General features: G+C 40.4%; 1 protein-coding gene across 1 annotated transcript in view; it reads right to left on the bottom strand.

The window, feature by feature from the left end:
- SLC10A6 (solute carrier family 10 (sodium/bile acid cotransporter), member 6) overlaps positions 1-15,118 on the bottom strand; it is a 68,435-nt gene that overhangs the window by 30,840 nt on the left and 22,477 nt on the right. The window contains exon 2 of the mRNA XM_006885321.1: positions 690-808. Within this exon, the coding sequence (XP_006885383.1) occupies positions 690-808 (119 nt within the window). The remainder of the gene's footprint in view (positions 1-689; positions 809-15,118) is intronic.

Raw genomic sequence — 15,118 nt, 5'->3', positions numbered from 1 at the left:
CCCAAATATAATCCACTCTGCAACCCTCATTGCGTACTGGACTATGCCCACACTAGTAGGCTTTTCAGGTCTGCACCCAGATCGTTCTCATTTCCTTTACCCCTCCCTCCACCTACTAAATTATGAACCCTGTGATTTCACCCCTACCTATCCTTACCCCTCTGCTCCCACCCCTTCCCCCCTTCCTCTTGTTTTCTTTATTTTCAGAATAAACTCTTGTGGGATTAAGAGCTGTACTATGTACCTCGATTGATTCCAAGGCTATATTTACCAGTCTCGTGATCTTGGTCAAATTACTTCTTTAAGTCTAAAAATCTAAGTTATAAACCAATAATAGAACCAATCTTATTAAAAAATATCATTGCTGCTGGGTGAGAATCAACTCATGGCTCACCTTCTATTGGATTTCTGAGGTTAAAAATCATATGAGAGAAGATTGCCCATCTTTGTCGCGAGGAGTCACTGATGGATACAGACCACCAGAGAGGCTCAACCTTTGGCTTTAACAGGGCAGCTTTCTAAAGACATGACCAAAAGAACTCAATTCTATAGACCTATCTAGGGAGTTAAGGTAATGTATTAAAAAATCCCTACATAAAGGAAATACAACATAAACTACATTTATGTCATAAACATAAAGTATTACCACATTACCGTTACGTACTGCGTTTCAGAAGCCCAATACAGACCTATGCTCTGATACGGGATGGTGAGATCCTGCTCAAGACTCCAGGACCGAGAGTAGACATAAAGGCAGAGTGGCATCATCCCCAGGGCAGCCACTGTAGAACAGGCTGTCATACAGATGCTGAAAGGAAAATTAAAATGATGCTCAGTGGACAGAGTTCAAAATTAAGTTTTAAATTTATTAGAAGTAACAATGTCTGAGACAGAATTTCTCTCTCTTCTGCTAGGTGCTTTTTGTGGCAAGAGAACTATTTAAAGTCTAGAAAAACTTCCCATCAATTCTTACCATTTATCAATTAACTAATTTTCATTCTTGGCCTAAAAAAAGACTTCTAAACTTGTTAAAATTATTCTTGTCCTAAAGGATCCCACAATGTAATGGTGGCTTATGGAGGAAGACTGGTGCAGTTCCCCAAGGCTTAACCATGCCTTAAAGAGGGCTGACCATGTCTTAATAAGGTCTGACTATAACCTGATAAGGCAAGTGGATGACCAGATCTTGATAAGGCCCTGGACCTAATCACGTCCTGACAGGACCCTTGCCCCCAACCCTCCCAATCTCCTTAGCAGTCCCCAGAAAAGGAAACTGCTTTTGTCTTCCTGAGCACCATTCTGATCTTCTCTGCGTGCAGTCACTTGGCATCCTTCTCAGGTGCACTTAGTAAAGCCCTGTTCGTTACTTGGGACCAGCTGCTGCTTCTCTACCTTTCAGCTGTTTTGTTGTTTTTTTTTAAAAATTCTTTCATTGTTTTACAATCTCTCCCCCCAGGCCCACTCCACTATGCAGCCTTCGTTCTGGACCTAATCACATATCCCTTATAAACAGTTTTCTCCCTCATCTGTTTCAGTGCAGTATACATTATTGAACCCATCTTTCTCAGTCTCTCCCCAATCCCAAGGTCAGTTCTGTTTTACACAGTGGCACCATGCAGTATTTGTCCTTTTGTGACTGAGATACTTTACTTCACTCAGCATATTGTCCTCCAGGGTCAACCATTTTGAATAATATTGCATGAGTTCCTTGTTTTTCAATGCACCATAGTATGCCATTGTGTGAATATACCACAGCTTCTCTGTCCCATTCATTTGTTGATGGGCACATAGGTTGTTTTCAACTCCTTGCTATTGTGAACAAAGCCACGATAAACATGGGTGTGCATATATCTGCTTGGCTGTCAGTTATGGTCTCTTTGGGATATATTCCCAGTATTGGAATTGCCGTGTCAAATGGTATCTCTATTTGCAACTTTTTGAGAAAGCGCCATACCGCCTTCCACAGTGGTTGCACCATTTTACACTCCACCAACAGTGAATAAGGGTTCCAGTTTCTCCACAACCTCGCCAGCATTTGTTGCTTTCTGTTCTGTTAATTTTGCTATTCTGACTGGGGTGAGATGATATTTCATAGTTGTTTTGACTCAGCTCTCTATCTAACACTTTACCATTTGCTTTGCCTCCAGTTTTTACATCTACATATCAGCCAGGAAAAAGTCAATTCATTACTGAATGGCATAAGATTCCCATTGGGTAGAGCAGAGATCCACAGCCATGGATACCTGGCCAGGACGGGAAAGAGCAATATTACAACAGAAGAGATGTCATGTGGGATGTTACACAGAGTTAAACGTTTTCTTCCAATTCACTGTGCGATTCAATGCTTAAAAATAGGGTGGAAAAAAAGAGTTCTGGGGGCCTAGTAGCAAGAAGCTGTGTTGCAATCCCAAAGGCACATAGTTCAAATCCACCAGATCCTCCTCTGGAGAAGGAGGGGCAATCTCCTTTTGTGCCAGTTGGATTCGACTCAATGGTACACAACAACAACAACAATAAAAAAAAAGGAAAAAAATAGGATGAATAAATATTGACGGCATTATACTGAGCTTCAAGTCAAACATAGGATCAACATTGCTAGATACCACTTTTATAAAATGACAGGAACAGGTATTAATGATTATTGATGGTTGCCAAGGAGTAAAAAAGGGAGAGAGAGAGAGAGAGGACCACTTAATAGATAGCAGGTACATGTCCATTCTTTCATGGGAAAGGCAATAAATACACAGTGTAAGGGAAGAAAGGACTGCCTGGCCAAGGTAAATGAGAACATGAAGAGGGATGTAACACTGTCTCTCCACCAGTGGCCTGCACCACCCACAATTGTATGAGTCATTTCCCTAATGGGTTTAAGTTTCTATGAAACCTTCCAGTGAACCACAGAGCCCAAAATACAGAGGAGTTGGGGAACTGAATGAAGGAGGAACAGTGAATGTCAGAAAGCATGGAGTGGTACAGCAAATCAGGCATTTAGGACACTGTTGGCTTTTTGTAAATATAGTCTGCTACTAACCTCTGCAGAGCAAATATTAAGTGCAGGTCTTAAACAACAGATTTTTCTAGTGCAACAAGTCTTTTTATTTCTTGACTGCTGCTACCATGGATGTAGGTTATTCATCCAAGCAAAAGAATAGGTCTAGCGATAGTCAAGCTGTTGTGTACTGTGGAGTTGGAATCAACTGGCCCTCCAGTGGGTTTTCAGAGGCAGATAATTGTACCATTGATTGACCATCCTTCTCCCATGGATTTGAACTTTGTTCCTTCAGGGCTGCAGCACAGGCTTTTACCACTAGGCCACCAGAGCTACCTAGTGATCATATGTATATTTAATAAAGCACAAAGCAGATACAATTAAGACTATTTCCTACAGCACTTATACAATTGTTTTTCTTTCCATCTGGAGGAAAGGTGTGTGAAGGAAACAAGACCCAATGAAGAAATCAACCCACAGGATTAATGGCACCTGCAAACCACAACCTTCTCTAATGGCACGCATGAGACTAGAAGAACTAGATGGTGTGGGCCTACCACTACCAATGTTTCTGATCAGAGATATAATGAAAGGTCTCAGTTAGTCAAAGGCGAGGCAGTTAGTACTGTGCCCGATATTGTTTCACTGGGCTTGGTCAAATGTAACATCTTCTCTGGTTTCTGTTTGTCCCACATCCTCTTGACTCTTCTCTCCTGGTAGCTGACAGCAGCAGGGGCCCGTGCCTGGAATTTTGAAGGTTCTCAGTGCTTGGGTGAGGGAAGCAACAAGAGCAGAAGCAAGAAGAGGAGCCATAGCATCAAATGGTCAGGCCCATGATTTAGGTCTGTCTCCTCAAGAATATTGTCAATGGGCATGCAGGTGTTGGTAAACTGCACTTATTGCAACTTTGCAGGCAAGATATTTCAGCTCATTCACAGTCTTATTTCAGCTCATGCACAACCCCCATGCATTACTGCATTATTAGTTTGGAGCTAGGTGTTCATCTCTTCCTGGAAAACAGATAAAACTTTAGATATGGAATGTGGCAGGGCAAGAGTCTTTCCTTCCATCCCAAGGTCATGTTACAGAGCTGCAGCAGGGGCTTTGCGAGAGATCTGTTCAAGGCCCTGACAACTGCTGAGAAGATGCCTACCAGCATTCCAGCTCCAACATGGCCATAATGTTTATGAGAAGTAACAGTGGTTTAGAATTTAGAAGAGAAGGAGAACAGGGTGAAGCTTTCACCTGAGAGCATGACCTTATCTTCACGGAACATCTGTTGAGACTGCTTGTATCTTTGAAAGGTTAGTGAAGTCAGAGACACCTCAAGGCTAACTAACGAACTCCAGACAAGTTAACAGACAAGTTTAGGCATTCGAAAAGTTTCTAGCATGATTTCTCATTGTTTTCTTCCACATGTCTTCCACTTATAAATCAGTTGCCATCAAGGTAACTCCTACTCCTAGCAACATTATTGTTTTTATTGTGGTGGTGTACTGTCGAATAGGGACGGACCCATAGCTTACCCTGATGCAGGTTTTCAGAGACATTTAAACGGACAGGAGGAAATTGCCCATCTTTCTCCTGCAGAGGTGCTGGTGGATTGGAACCACGTACCTTTAGGATTGCAGAAGCTTCTTACCGGTCACCAGAGCTCCATAGCAACCCTATAGAATCCTATAAAACCCTATAGCAGGACTGCCTTAGAGTTTCTAAAGCTATAAATCTTTATAGAAGCTGACTGCTGCATATTTCCCCCATGGAGTCACAGGTGATTTCAAAGTGCTGACCTTTTGGTTAGAAATCCAGTGCTTCTCCTTACAAATAGAGGAAAGGTAGGCGGCATCTCATTCCCTGATTTAAAATCCTACTACACTATTGTGGTAGTTAAGACAGCATGGTACTGGTACAATGACAGACACATAGATCAATGGAATAGAATTGAGAACCCAGAAACAAGCCCATCTACCTATGGTCAACTGATTTTTGACAAGGAGATGAAATCAATTAATTAGGGAAATGACAGGCTTTTTAACAAATGGTGTTGACAAAATTGGAAAATATCTTCAGAAGACTAAAGCAAGATTCACACCTCACTCCATATAAAAAAATCAACTCAAGATGGATCATGGACCTAGGACTAAAACCAAGGACTATAAACTTCATTAAAGAAAAGCTTGGGCCAACCCTAGTAGTCCTAATCCACAACATAAACAGTCTTCCAAGTATCCTGAAAAACCTACAACCAGGAGAAGATAAAATAGATGAATGGGACCGTCTAAGAATCAAATCTCTATGCACATCCAAAAACTTCTCCAAAAGGGTAAAAAGGGGAGCCACAGACTGGGAAAAAGTATTTGGTAATGACAAGTCAGATAAGGGATTTATATATAGAATTTATAAAATATTTGAGAACCACAGCAAGATAAAGGTAAATAATTCAATTGAAAAATGGGCACAGGATATGAACAAACCCTTCACCAAAGAAGACATTCAGATGGCCAATAAGTACATGAAAAAATATTCAAAATCCCTAGCTCTAAGAGAGATGCAAATCAAAACAACTATGAGGTATCATCTCACAAATTTAACAGAACAGCAAGCAACAAATGCTGGCGAGGTTGTGGAGAAACTGGAACCCTTATTCACTGTTGGTGGGAGTGTAAAATTGTGCAACCACTGTGGCAAGTGGTGTGGTGCTTTCTCAAAAAGTTGCAAATAGAGATACCATTTGACCAGCAATTCCACTACTGGGAATATACCCTAAAGAGACCATAACTGACACCCAAGCAGATATATGCACACCCATGCTTATTGCGGCTTCACAATAGCAAGGAGTTGGGAACAACCTAAGTGCCCATCAACAAACGAATGGATAGAGAAGCTGTGGTATATTCACACAATGGACTACTATGCTGCATTAAAAAACAAAGAACTCATGCAATATTATTCAAAATGGGTGACCCTGAAGGACATTATGCTGAGTAAAATATCTCAGTCACAAAAGGAAAAATACTGCATGGTGCCACTGTTGTAGAAAGTGACTGACATCAGGGTTGGAGTAAGACTGAGAAAAACTGGCTAGATTACTGACCTGAAACAGATGAGGGAGAGAACAGTTTAAAAGTGATATATGATAGCATATTGTGATTATCTAAGAATCCAGAATTAAGGTTGCATAGTAGAGTGCATTTGGGGTGGGGGGCGGTGGGCAGGGTCGGGGTCAGTGGGGATTGTGTACCAACGAAGAAATTTATCTTTTGCTTTTCAAAGAGAGGAGCAAACTGGGGGAAAGGGGGTACAGAAAAAAGTGTAACAATGAATGAATGAAAATCCAAAATCTCTGTAAATGTACATTAAAATGAATTTTTAAAAATATGAAAACAAAATCCAGCGCTTAATCATTGTGCCACCAAGTGTCCTGCTGTCTTCTTACTGGATGAATAGTGTTCTTAAGACAATTGTCTAAAATGAGGACCTCGATGTATGGAAAAGTCATAATTCAAGAAGGATGACAATATAGAATAAAATTCAAACTCATAATAAAAACCCCAACTCATTTGCTAGACTCATAAAGACAGTAAGAGTCCGCAAGACTATTAAGAAATATTTTTTAGGGGAGCTCTGGTGGCCTAGTGGCAAGGAGCTGCAACTACAATCCCAGAGGCTCACGGTTCGAATCCACTAGATGCTCTGCCTGGAAAAGGAGGGACAATCTCCTCCTGTACCAGTCAGATCTGATTTGATAGTACACTCACACAAAAATAAAAAAAAATTTTAATAAAAGTGTTTTAATTGTGATTTATTGAAAATTTACAGAAAAGTTAGATTTTCATTCATTCATTCATTGTTGCACATTTTTACCCCTTCCACCTCCCCAGTTCATCTTTTTGCCTTTTAAAAATATTCATTCATTGTTGTACAATTACCTCCCCACCTCTGCAATGTACCTCTTATTCTGAACTGTAGTCATACATATAACGTCTAAACATATATTTCTTTTCAACAGTTCTTTCCTTCATTTGTTCCAGTGCAATTTTCATTATCTATCCACTATTTTCCTAGTCTCCCAAACCCCCATGTCAGACCTGCTTTGTAACAGTGGTGCTATACAGTATTTGCCCTTTTGTGACTGAGATATTTCACATAGCATAATGTCCTTTTTAACCTAAATCTTCAGTCACTCCCAGAGATCATTTTAGGTTGAACCAGGTAGGGTGGACATGCATAGAAGGCTGACACATTACAGGGATTGTAACCAATATCACAGAAAAATTTGTGAGTGAATTATTGAATGGGAATTTATTTTGCTATGTTAACTTTCACCTAAAAAGCAGTAATTTTAAGAAAAATGAAGAGAAATGGGATTTACAGAACTGCAAAAAGTTAGAAAGCAAGTTAAAGTTTAAAAAAGTTTTCAAAAGTTAAAAGCAAGACTTGGCTTAAAAATGATACTATCAGTGATGTAAGAACTGGGTCACTTAGCATCATTTTGAAGGAGCATGGTAACAGGTGACAATGGGACCTCCACTGAAAGAGCTATTCTAGATGTTGTTGTTGTTAATGTGCCATCGAGTTGGGTGCAACTCACAGCAATCCTATGTACAAGAGCCCTAAACCCTGATCTATCCCGTGCCAATCTTATTGTCTCCAACACGCCTATCCCCATTAGCCCCAGTCACTGAATCAATCCACATCATCAAGGGTCTTCCTCTTTTGCACTGTCCCTCCAACTTGCCAAACCTGATGTCCCTCTCCAAGGACTGACCCTGCCTTGCAACATGTCCAAAGTATGTCAAACGAAGCTTCAGAATCCTTGCCTCCAAGGAGCAGTCTGGCTTCACTCTATCCAGGACGAACTTGTTTGTTTTCCCAGCTGTCCACGATACATTCAATACTCTTCTCCAGCACCACAGCTCAAAGGTATCAACTCTCCTTCTATCATCTCTAGTCACTGTCTGGCTTTCTTATGCATAAAGTAATTGCAAAGACCATAGTTTGGATCAGGTTCACCTTAGTTTCCAGACTGACATTGTTGCTCTTCAGTACTTTGAAAAGGTCTCTGACAGCAGACTTTACCAATACAATTTGTCTTTTAATTTCCTGGCTGCTGGTACCAAGAGTGTTGATTGTAGAGCCAAGCAAACGGAAGCTGTTAACGATCTCAACCTTTTCACCATCTATCTTGATGCTGCCAATCTGCCCTGTGGTGAGAATCTTTGCCTTCTTGATGTTGAACTGTAATCCATATTGAACGCTATAGTCCCTGACTGTATGCAGCAAGTACTTCAAGTTCTCCCCAGTTTCAGCAAGCAGAGTTGTGTCATCTGCATAACTCGGATTGTTGTTGAGTCTACCTCCAATTCTGATGCCACATTACTCTGATAGAGCCCGGCCTCCTGGATAATCTCTTGTGCATATAGATTTTAAAGATAATAGAGATAGGACACATGCTTGGTGTACACCCTTCCCAATTTTGAACCATGCAGTTTCCTTCCTGTGTTCTGATGAATGCCTCCTGGTCCAAGGATAGGTTTCGCATAAGTACAATCAAGTGTTCTGGGATTCCCATTCTTCTCAGAATCAGCCACAGTTTGTTGGAGAGGTCCTTAACAGCAGACTTTCCCATCACAGTACATCTTTTAATTTCCTGGCTACTGGTGCCAAGACTGTTGACTGTGGAACCAAGCAAACTAAAGCTGTGAACAATCTCAATCTCTTCACCATCCATCTTGATGCTGCCAATTAGTGCAGTGGTGAGAATCTTTGTCTTCTTGACATTGAGCCTCAATCCATACTGGAGGCTTCAGTCCTTGACCGTCTGCAGAAAGCACTTCAGGACTGTTTGATAATTTCTGCACTCTGTCGGATCACAGAATGGGAACAAATATAGATATCTTCCAGTCAGTTGGCCAGGTGGTTATCCTCCAGATTTCTTGACACAACTTCATGAGCACATCCAGGACAGCATCTGTTTGTTAAAATATGTCAATCGGTATGCCATCAATTCCTGGTGCTTTGTTTATTGCCAATTCTTTCAGAGGAGCTTGAAATTCTTCCTTCATCACCACAGGCTCTTGCTCATACATTGTTTCATGAAATTCTTCTATGTCTGCCAATTCCTTTTGGAGCCAATGACTCTGTATACTCTTTCCATATTCTTTTAATACTTCCTTGATCATTTAATATTCTGCTGAAAACATTCTTAAGTATTGCAATTCGAGGTTTGAATTTGTTCTTCAGTTTCTTCAGCTTAAGAAATGCTGAGCAAGTTCAGCCCTTTTGATTTTCTGACTCTAGTTCATTGCACATGTCATTGTAATACTTTACTTTGTCTTCCTGTGCTGCCCTTTGAAATCTTCTGTTCAATGTTGGGGAATGTTGGGGAGGAAGGGCGGGCCTCTGGCCAGGACAGATCGCCTAGCTCCGGATAAGTGCAAGCCTCCCAACGGCCTTTAATAAGGGGTAGAAAAAGCTCTCCTGTGTTTGGCTGTTCTGGCTTGAGAAAGCTCGCCACCTGGGAAGATGGCTGCCGTTTCTGTTGAGCTGGGAGCAGTCTGCAGGAGGCTGAGTTTCTCCTATCCAATCCGTATGTCCCACGTGTGCAAGCCCAACTAATCCTATCTTCCTGTTTACTTGTTAGTATATAAGTGTGCTGCGGCCCCCAGTAAAGTTGAGCTGGATCAACTCTCTGAACGGTTCCTGGAGTAGTGTGTCTCAGTCATGCTTACCTCCATCAGGGTGCCACTGTTCATTGCTGGTGCACAGACAGCAACAGCTCAATTCTTTATTAACTTGATTTCTTCCCTTTGCTTTGGCTTCTTGGCACTCTAGTGCAATGTACACATGATTAATGTCATGCTCTTGTGAACTAGTTGAAAAGAGTCATATAGTTGAACCAATTCCTGTCATGGGACATATTTTCAGCTGTTTCTGGCACTGCAGAGGAACTGTTGGTTCCACAGCCTGCTTTCAGTTCCACACAAAAACATATTTAGGAAAAAGAAATCATTGTTTAGTTCATTTTTTTACTCTAAAATAAATACAAAATATTTATTCTTATAAACTATATTTCCTTTCTAAAATGCATTTCTTTTCTCAAGTGTCTTTTTCCTTCTTTTTTTAAGAACTATCTACATGGGATTAAAGCCACAACAGCAATTTGAAAGGTTTTATTTTATTTTTATCAGGTTTTATTTAATGGGGAATTTATGATTTGAGAAGTTCTTATAAGAGTTTATATTAATGAGGGAGGGATAACTCAGAGTATAAGGATGCACAATTTGACTATTGTAATCAGCGTCACTAAATTGTTCTTGTAATAATGATTGAATTGTTGTGTGTATTTGCTGTGTATACTCTTAACAATAACAACAAAACATAGTTGCAGTGAATACCGTACTTCCTTGTTTATATTATAAAAGGCTTAGGTCAATGAGAAAATCCAAATAACTGACCCATATCAAATACAAGTGTTTCTCTGAAACATATATTAGTCTGACAAAGAAATATGTGGGGGCCATTATATTCAAGGTAGTAATAATAAATAAACTAGAGGATTAAGATTATTAAAATATAAATAAATACATGCTCTTGTGCCTCTTTGTACACTGCTGGTGGGAATTCAAGGTGAAACACACATCCCATGAAAGGAATTTGGTAACATCCAACAAACTACACAAGCACTGAAGCTTGACCCAGCAATCTCATTCCATGGGTGCCATCTCAAAGAAATACTTTAAAAATATAGGAAAGACATATGCCCAAAGTTGGTCAATATCCCCCGGCAAAGAGCATTTGAGCTACTTCTAAGACAGTTGAGGTTATAGTATCATGTCATTAAAAGGAAAAAAAGGAAGGTTAAGTATAATTGTCTATAGATCTAACATTTTTCTAGCTCATCTATAAGAGAGCTCTGGCACTATAGTCCATAGGGAGTTAATGCTGCCTAAAGACCATGTCTCTCTGGTAGTTAGAATCCATCAGCTGCTTTTTGGGAGAAAGATGGGCAGTCTCCTCTCATGCAATTTACAGCCTCCAAAAACCACTGGAGGGTCAGCTAGGAGTCAGTTCCAACTTGAAGGCAACGAGGGAATGAGGATTCATCTTTATTTTTATCTCTTCTTATCTTCCCATATCATATGTACGCCTATCAAGATCTTTATTTTTCTTTTGCTTTTTAAAAAAATGTTGTGGACATGTGCCATGAAGTCAGAAGCGACTCACAAATGACCCACCAGTGGGTTTTCAGAGGCTGTAAATTGCATGTGGGGAGATTGTCGATCGTTCTCCCAAGAAGCCACTACTGGACACAAACCTTGTACTGTGGGTTGGCATTGTAACTCCTTACTCACTAGGACCCCAAAGTTCCCTATTTTTTTAAATAGAAAAATAAAATAGTTACTTTATAGGGGAAAGGAAGATAAATATGGAATAGACAGGAGCTTGATTTCTTTAACAAAAGAATTTTTTTGTTTGTTGATGTAGTTTAAAAATCATGTAAATACTTTTATTTACTTTCCCCCAAAATGTTTGCATTTTTATAAACAGTGTGCATGCCTCAGAACATTTCTCAGAAACACAGTCGTAGATACAAGATTAAAACATTTCCCAAGAGAAGGACAGAAGTACTACTACTCCTCTGTGGGCCCCACACCACCTTTAGTCTAGATGACCCTTTGACCCGGCTGTGAACTGTGGACAGAAACACAGTTGTGTGGTGCTGGTTTTAGAGGAACAAAGACTTAAGGTCACATGATCAGCTAGTTTCTCCCCAGGACTCAGAAGTTTCAACCTCAAAGAAACTGTCACACACATTTTGAAAGAGAACGTGAGGTAAAATATTTGGCTGAAAATAAGGGAACTTGATTAAGGAAGGAAACCTGAATCTGATAGTGGACAGAGTTCTCTCTGTTCACATAAGGCAATGGGTCAGGCTGTCAGGGACAGGACAGCTTCCCTATGAGCAGCAGAACTGTAGATGGGCATAGTCTCCTGTTGGTCACAGTGACGGTGTGAGTATAGTCGAGGCACAGGGTTGTCGGTTACTGAAAATGGTTAGAGAGTGATGTGGGTGGATGGGACTGTGCCAGAGGTTTTCTGATATCCTGATCCCCAATGCACATGGTTCAGTATCCAGGGAACTGTGGAATTTCTGCCCAAAGGGTAAAATATCAAATTAACCGGATTCTCCTTTCACTGACTTTGTATGCAGTATATGACTGACTCTGAGAAAAGTACTCCACATCCTCAGAAGTCATGGTTTCAAGCTATAGCTGATACTCTACCAAAAGCAGGAAGGAGAATGCCACTAAAATTCTTCCTTACAAAATATTGTGTTACCCTAATGTGACAAATCCCATTTTACCTTGCCAGGGTGTTCCAGAAAGAAGCCCCGTCCATCCCATTCTTGGACATTTTCTTGAGATTTCAGAAAGCTTCATTTCAAATTCAAATAAAGAAGAGGATGAAAAATTTGTCTCCGGACCACTGTAGCAAGAGTTTTTCCCTTCCTTGATATCATGAGAGAAAATACTTGAAGAACTCTGCAATTCTGTATTTAAAGTGGAACCACTGCTATGAACTCATGGTGTATTTTCTCTTTAAAATATATGTTCTTGACATTAGGTGGATAATAAGTGAAGTTAGGTGAAAGGAAAGGCATTATTTAGTAAGGTGCCAATCAATATAATACCATTAGAAAAAGGGCATGCTCAGAGAAGGACACAGAAAATACAATCATCAAAGATAAACATTATTACATGTAAAATCCTACACAATCAATAAAAACAAATATTACTCTTCAAGTAGATGGATAAGCAGGGAATTAAGATAAATAGTTATGTGTAGTTAAAAGTCTGCATGCGTGACCATGTATAAGTTTTTCAAATGCATACAGTGTGCATGCTGGATCTATAACCACATAAATAGTAGAGTCAACAGTTGGCAAAGTTTTGTAAACCTCTTAATCACAACCAAGCACCTTGAGGGAGTAAGTTACTAGTCCTAAAGCCTCAGAAGTCTAAGAATCTAAAGGGTAAATCAAGGTTGGCATGATATAGTTCACAAAAGCCACGTTGTTGTTGTGTTATTGTTTTGTGTTTACATGCTGTTAGGTTGCTTGCAATTCATAGTGGCCTTGTGTACATTAGCTCTGAACCCTGCCCTATAATGAGCCAATCTCATCATCTCCAACAGACCTAATCCCATTTCTCCTGTCACCTACTCAATCCATCTCATTCTGAGTCTTGCTTTCCAGCACTGTCCCTCCACCCTTCCAAGCATGATGTCCTTCTCCAAGGAATGGCCCCCCTGATCATATGCCCAAAGTTTGTGAGACAGAGCTTCAATATCTGGGGAGCAGCCTGATTTCACCTTCTCCAGGACAGTTCTCCTGGCAGTCTATGGTATGTTCAACACTCTTCTCCAGCACCACAACGCAAAGGAATCTAGTCTTCTATCATCTTTAGTCATTGTTCAACTCTCTGACACATAGCAAGTAATTGTGAAGATCATGGCCTGGATCAGGCACACCTTAGTCTTCAGACCAATATCCTTGCTCTAGAGAGGTCCCTGGCAGCAAAATTTCCCAATGGCATTCGTCTTTTGAATTCCTGACTGCTGGTACCAAGAGTGTTGATTGAGGTGCCAAGAAAGCTGAAGCTGTTAACAATCTCAATCTCTTCTCCATCTAGAATGAGCTGTCAATTAACCCAAATCTAGAGGACAACTACCTGGCCAACTGACTGGAAGAGATCTATATTTATTCCATTAAAAAAAAAAAGATGACCTGACAGAATGTGGCAATTATCTAACAATATCACTACTATTACACATAAGTAAGATCCTACTGAAAATTTTCCAAAAACTACTGGAACAGTGCATCAGCTGAGAGCTGTCAGATGTGTAAGTTGGGTTTAAAAGAGGCCATGACACTAGGGACATCATAGCTAAGGTTAGGTTGATCTTGGCAGAAAGCAGAGAGTATCAGAGGAATGTCTGTTTCATTGACTACCAAAGGCTTTTGACTGTGTGTATCACAACAAATTGCGGCTAACCTTTAAGAGAATGGGAATCCTGGAGCACTTAATTGTGCTCATGTGAAAACGGTACTTGAACCAGTAATCAGAACAGAGCAGGGAATCACTGTGATTCAGGATCAGGAAAGGGGTGCATCAGGGATGCATCCTATCCCCATAGTTTTCCAATCTCTATGAAGAACAGATCATTCAGGAGGCTGGACTTTATTGATGAGGAATGTGCTATCAGGATTAGAGACTCATCAACAACCTGCATTCTGCAGATGACACAATTTTGCTTGCTGAAACTGAAAAGGACATGAGGTGTTTGCTGCAGAAAGTCCAGGACTACAGTCTCCAATATGGATTGAAGAATCAAGAAAACAAAGATTTTCACAAAAACAATGCTCTGCATTTTATTTTGGTAAGTGGTGACTGAGGTCTTGAAAACTTTCAAGCATCCATCTAAGATGCAACTATTGATCTGTCCCTGTCTGGAATAAAGAAGAGCAAAGAAAATAAAAGTATCTCTGAAAGATGGACTCATATCTATGTTGTTGCTGTTGTGTACAGTCAAGTCAAAACTAACTCATACCTGATCCTCCAGTGACAGCTAATTGCACAGGAGAAGATTGCCCATTCTTCTCCTGCAGATTAGCTTGTGGGTTCGAACCAGGTACCTTTGGAAGTGCTGCACAGCTTCCTGCCACTAGGTCACCTGATATATAGTGAGAGAGTTGCTGTATGCCTTTGAGTTGGAACTAACTGTAGTTGACTCTCAAGTGGGTTTCCAGAGGCAATAAACTGCACAGGAGGAAATTGTCCATCTTTCTTCCAGAGAGCAGCTGATGGATGCAAACCATTTGTCTTCAGGTTAACAGTGCAACTACTTACCACTAGAGCTTTTATATATAAATATACAGTTGGGTGTACTATCAAGTCGGAACCCACTCATAGCTGACTCTCCAGTGGATTTTCAGAGGCAGTGAATCATGCAGAGCAGGATTGCTCATCTTTCTCCCAAGGAGTAGCTGGTAGATTCAAATCATGTTCCTTTGGGTTGGCAGCATAACTCCTTAGCACTAAGCCACCAGAGCTTAATTTATAATTT

Source organism: Elephantulus edwardii, unplaced genomic scaffold (assembly GCF_000299155.1).
Source record: "Elephantulus edwardii isolate Elephantulus edwardi_28Jun2011 unplaced genomic scaffold, EleEdw1.0 scaffold00042, whole genome shotgun sequence".
Classification (NCBI taxonomy): domain Eukaryota; kingdom Metazoa; phylum Chordata; class Mammalia; order Macroscelidea; family Macroscelididae; genus Elephantulus; species Elephantulus edwardii.
Note: the sequence above shows the minus strand (reverse complement) of the source record. Positions and strands in the feature narration are given on the sequence as shown.